The 6,189-nt window shown below is 39.9% G+C and overlaps 1 protein-coding gene across 1 annotated transcript; it reads left to right on the forward strand.

Moving 5' to 3' along the window:
• The first annotated feature begins 2,666 nt into the window (after window positions 1-2,666).
• On the forward strand, window positions 2,667-5,526 carry LOC105570206 (histone acetyltransferase Tip60). Its single transcript, XM_012027242.1, has 5 exons — window positions 2,667-2,814; window positions 2,931-2,988; window positions 3,658-3,726; window positions 3,808-4,888; window positions 4,973-5,526. The coding sequence occupies exons 1-5, from the start codon at window positions 2,770-2,772 to the stop codon at window positions 5,079-5,081; spliced, it is 1,362 nt and encodes a 453-aa protein (XP_011882632.1). The 5' UTR covers window positions 2,667-2,769; the 3' UTR covers window positions 5,082-5,526.
• The last annotated feature ends 663 nt before the right edge of the window (window positions 5,527-6,189 follow it).

Raw genomic sequence — 6,189 nt, forward strand, 5'->3', positions numbered from 1 at the left:
ACTAATCTATATGTATACTATCTACGATCTACAAGATGTAGATTCGTTGCTTGAATAAAAACAGTTTCTGACTTACCTACCACTCGATGCGCAGCAGCGGAGTTGGCTACGTACGTGTTGATTCTGTAAACACAAATATAATAGAATTCGTTAAAGTAGTGTTCAATGTAAAAACTAATATTGTAAAATATATATTTGCAAAATATAGTTATCGCATAAGTAATTCTTATGCGTATCAAACTTTATTCGATGAAATGTTTAAATGATTAATGCGTGAAAGATTTTCCGCAAAAGATCTTCACGAGAATAAACTTTTATGAAATTTTAAATTATTTCTTGTTCTCTAATTTTTACTTCGGAATTATAGAATTATGAAATAAAACGGGTCAAACAGAAACTGGAAAAAGATATTAATTTTGCACCAAATAAAAAATATTTACCTAAAGTTGCTCCGCCGGCGCCTGATGCCTCTCCCAGGCCTGCTCCTCCACTCAGATTGTCCCTCTGGCACACTCGCGAAAACACACAGATCGTTCGCGCGATTGTACACTCCCGATTGCAAAGCCCACGTGAAAGTACGCATTTTGTTCCGTCAAGTTCGCCTCCACTTGGAGTCGGCGAGTATTATACCCCAAAAACTGCCAAATCTCGGAAATTGGCCATCGACAGGAACGGACATTTAATGAATACTTGATCAAGTGGGCTTTGAAAAGTCTTTGGTTCGATTATTTAAACGGCACTCCCGAACGCGACGAAAATGGAAACTTTATGTTAGACGCGCACTTTTGTACGTATAAATGTTAGAGAGATTATTTCTTGGCAAGCGATCGATGTCTTATAATTTTTCGTTATCATTTTACCCGACGATTCGTGTACTGCCTTGTGCTTTTCATCTGAAAATGATAACTGTTTAATTTGAACTGACGAAAATTTTAAAGCACGACGTGAGAGAGATTTATCCGAGTTTGGTTGTTAAAAAAGGTATTATCGCTAATAATTTACGAATGTAATTCCCTTATCGTATTTTCTCTTTAAATTGCACGTGATATTCACTTTCACAAATCGCCGTAGAAATCAACGATATATATGTTTACGGATCACGACAATTACTTAAACGCGATTGATAAATGCCAATAACTCGTACGAGACGATCGGCGTAGGAGATGATCGAGATTCTCGCAGGAAATAATCGCGTTACGAGGAGCGACACGAACACGCGGAACCGCCTCGTTCGACTGAGCCTCGTCGAAGAATTCGGCACAATAGATTGTTTACGACCGAGGCGTTCACGCTACGTCATCTCATGGAACGGCGCGGCGCTCGGTTTTTAACCGTGTTGTTTACAGCGCGGGCGCTACGTCATTTCTTGGAATCGAGGCTCGGTCTACGGGGCTCGGTGAAACAAGGTGACGTCGTATGTACGCAGGATCGTTCACGCGGTGACAGTCGAATAAATCGATTACACTCGCGCCGCTCTGGATATCGTATTATACTTTCTTGACACGCGTTCGCAACAAGCACGGGAAGAAATCGCGATCGCTTTTTGCGAATAATTGGCAATCGATGTCATCGCGTTGTTGTACCCCAGTTTCATAACGAGAATGCAACAGTAAGCAGTTTAAGCAATTTAATTATAAGGATACCTACTTGTATAAGATCAAACATTGCGCGATCGAGCCACAGAAGTCCGAACGCGCAACCTACTTTATTTTCCGAGAAGAAGTCAGCAAATTCTCAGCCCGATTGCGAGTAATCTCGATCGAGCACCGAGAACGCTGACAACTCGATCATCGGGTTTAAAATCGAAGGAAAATCCAAGATCGGGACATTTATCTGTCGCACGGCATCCGATATCGTACGTTGACGCGCGAAGCATATTGTCCGTCAGGCTTTCGGCCTGTCGTCAAACGATCATTGTAACAAGTAATAAAGTATATCTCAAACAGTGAAGTTCAACTGAAGATATATATATGTATATATATATATATATATATGTGTGTATGTGTGTGTGTGTGTATGTATCTCTGTTGTGTATCAATTTTGACACTAGATGGAGATAGACATAATCTGTTTCTCGCATTCAAAAATACGCACAACTGGTTATAAATAGAGAGAATCTATAGAAAGAATCTGTACAAAATTATACTTACAGTATTTATATCTACAGTATCTACAATAAGTCTACAGTAATAATTTTTGGAAATAAGTTTAGATTTAACTTAATATTAACATTACAATTACATTTCAATTAAATTGTATGTACAATTGTATGTTAAATTAAGTTTTTGTTAGTTTTACAATACGCTGTAACTTTAATATTATGGTATTTAATAGACTATAAAATATATAAAATATAATGTAGTTTTTCAAAAGAAAACAATTTTTGGAAGATGGGGCGAATCCTCGCCCCATCATAAACTGAAAGAAACATAAGTTACCATCAAGCGAAAATGACTGAGCCCGGGATCTCGGATTTTCCATTCTTCTTTTCTTGGCCGCGCAGTTTCGTACTGCCTAAGTACTTACGGAAACAAGAATCGACTACGAACGGGCATAAAGGAAAAGATTCATAATCGGGCGCCCGAGTTATGTCGCCAGACGGCGCTAAAATCGCGAGTTCGTAAGAGGGAATTTCGGACTCTCCGCGGTGTTCGTTGGAGCCCCTGCTTTGGTTCCCTCGGCGCGAGTAGCGCTCGCGTCAGTGCTGTGGAGGCTTCAAAATAAAATCGTGTTTGGCGACGGGGTAACTGAGCCGAATCTTGGACTGAAATGATCGAGGAGCACGACGAACGGGAGACAATATGCGACTCGGTGGTAAGCGTCCGCGCGAACGCCGCGCCCGGTGACGCCGGCCGCACGCGCTCGGGGGCCGCGCGGGACGCGCGACCGCGCGTACGCGACGACGAACTAACCTCAAAACGTTCTTCCAGAATTCGCTGGTGGAAGGCTGCCGTTTGCCGGTCAGGATGCACGGCACGGAAGATTGGCGTAAGTAAATTGTATACGCGCGTTTTCCCGCTCGTCCCCGAAGAACGCGTCGTCGCCGAGAAGGCGCGCGGCTCTGACCCCGGAAGGCTCTGAGATCCCACCACAGTGACCACAGTTGCGATCATGTGGCGAGATTGACTTTGAGCTACATTATCGCGGAACTTTACGAGAGACGGATCGCTTCGTCGCGAAGTATCTGTACTGTATGATGCTTTACGATGAGGATGTTCTCGTTGTTATTATATGCATTGATTCTTGAATCGTAGCGATACGTACACATGCTCGATGAGGCCCGATTTTGTTTCGTACATACACTAGAAATCACTGATGTCTTCTCATATGAATTTAGGCACATGCAGAACACGTATACATTTTCCATGTATGTATATACAAAATGTATAAATGATGCTGATATGCGCACAAATTCGTGCGGGAAGCCACCAGTGATTCCTAATGTACATCACATTCGAGTCTGAGATTATTGGCTCCACGTATAACATTTAAATTTAAGAATATATACATATGTGTATATTCGAATATAACGTAGATTACAATTTTGTTGTAATTAATATACGAACGCGCACAAATGTATTAATTAAAAATATATAATAAATAATATGTAGGTTAAAAGTGACGGCAACAATTTAAATAAGGTCTTCTTGTCTGTAGCACTTGCTGAAATCATCAGCGTTAAGGAAGTACAAGGCGTCAAGTGCTATTACGTTCACTATGTGGACTGTAAGTAGATTGCTTAACGTTTAAATATGCGAATCATGTGTGCTGACATCGTTAAGTGTTATCAAAACTGCGCTATTTCAGTCAACAAACGATTAGATGAATGGGTTATGGAAGATTCCCTGGACACTAGAAAGGTCCAGTATCCTCGTCGCGAAGGGACAACGCCAGGAACTGGTGCGGCGACCCCGAAAAAGCAGGCCGTTAGTAGACCACCTAGTCCAAGTAGCGTTAGCAATGAGCCAGTCAACGGTAACGCTGTGCTACAAGCGGCGCTACAAAAGAAAATGTCTAGGAAAAGAAAGGCGACATTTTTAGAAAACGAGGACTCTCAAGATGCCCCGCCGCAAACGCCGGGTCCTAGGCCCACCGGCTCCCTAGTGGCGCATCATCACGACGATGTAGTCACGAGAATGAAAAACGTAGAACTAATTGAATTAGGTCGCCATAGAATAAAGCCTTGGTATTTTAGCCCGTATCCACAAGAAATGGTAAATCTAACTTGTATATATATCTGCGAGTTCTGTCTAAAGTACAGGAAAAGTCGCAAGTGCTTGGAGAGGCATTTAGTCAAGTGCAATTTACGTCACCCACCTGGCAACGAAATATACAGGAAGGGTTCCATATCGTTTTTCGAGATTGACGGCCGCAAGAACAAGAATTATGCGCAGAATCTTTGCCTGTTGGCAAAGCTGTTCTTGGATCACAAAACTCTTTATTACGACACCGATCCATTTTTGTTTTATGTAATGACGGACTTTGATATCAGAGGATTTCACATAGTCGGCTACTTTTCGAAGGAAAAGGAATCGACAGAGGATCACAATGTAGCATGCATTCTTACACTGCCACCCTACCAGAGAAGAGGTTACGGCAAGCTCCTGATAGAATTTTCATACGAGCTGTCAAAGTTCGAAGGAAAGACCGGCTCTCCCGAAAAGCCGCTGTCCGACCTGGGTTTACTTTCGTACCGAAGTTACTGGGCTCACACGATACTCGATATCCTGCTGACCGTAAAGCCCGTGGTAGAAAACGAGAAGCCGCAAATAACGATAAGCGAAATCTCCGAATTGACGTCGATCAAGAAAGAGGACGTAATATCGACTTTGCAAAATCTGAATCTCATTAACTACTACAAGGGACAATATATTGTTACATTAAATAGGTAATTTACAGTCAAAGTAAAGGGAGATTATCATTTATCTGAATTCGGTGAGGTCTTCATACTGATGTATATCTTTATTCGCAGGGAAATTATCGAACAACACACATCTGCGATGGAAAAGAGACAGATCAGAATAGATCCTAAGTGTCTGCATTGGACTCCGAAAGACTGGAGTGTTAGAGCAAAATGGTGAACTTAGGTCGAGAGTTGACAATAAAAATGATGCTGATTTGTCTTGAAATTATTTTTCAGGCATTTTGAAAACGAGTATGGTTAACGGGCGTACAAAAGTTGTACATATATATACATATATGTTAATTTGTGACCTTGAGGGTCTAGCGTTTTAAAAGACTGTATCTGGCGTTACGTACGCTTATTGCAATGCTTTAGGAACTTGTCGACACATGCAGACCTCGGTTATAGAGAGCTAAAACCTCGTACTGCGCGAGTGCTCGCGGATTTTACCTGACAAAATATTTGCTGTAACAAACATACCTTAAAAAAATGCAATGTTTTAATATGATGATTAGACTCTTTTTAAAGATTCACAAACTGTCATTGTACAGTGGTCGAATATGTACAAATAATCTACCGCTCCTGTAGAATTGTAAATAAATGTGATTTTATAACATACAGTTTCCCACGGCTCAAGCGTATACAAATTTTGTAGAGAACGATTTGTATAGATCCAACCGACAGTCGCTATTTATAGTCCATTTTTTAAATACAGAGATAAATGTGGTACATCATATTTATCGTGTGTATGTAAATATGTACACATCTTTTTCGCGCTATAATTTATTGTATATTTTCCTGAGGTAGTAGAGATAATTTAGACAGTTACGAGTAATATGAATTGTATAAGTACATAGCTCATTATGTATTTATGAATGTTCATGCAAGATGGAGACTGCATAAAGCAACTTTATTTTAAGAACTATTTCTATTAAAATAAAACTATTAAAATTTTAAGCTAAAACTATTAAAATTAACATTTTTGAGCAAGAACATTTTGGACTAAATAGTACAATACCTGTAGAAATTAATATTACACAAAACTCTATTACGATACCGATTCATTTTGGTTTTATGTAATTACCGACTTTGATATCAGAAGATTTCACATAGTCAGCTACTTTTCGAAGGAAAGGGAATCGACAGAGGATCAAAGTATAAACCAGAATCGTAAAAATTTAATGTAAATAATTTTCTAAATTTCTAATTAAGATTATTGAATACCGTCCGGTTTATTTTTCAGTGACTTTATTAGAAGTCATAAAAATTGAATTTTTATAGGTTTT

Source organism: Vollenhovia emeryi, unplaced genomic scaffold (assembly GCF_000949405.1).
Source record: "Vollenhovia emeryi isolate VEMERY1.0 unplaced genomic scaffold, V.emery_V1.0 DF939121.1, whole genome shotgun sequence".
Taxonomy (NCBI): domain Eukaryota; kingdom Metazoa; phylum Arthropoda; class Insecta; order Hymenoptera; family Formicidae; genus Vollenhovia; species Vollenhovia emeryi.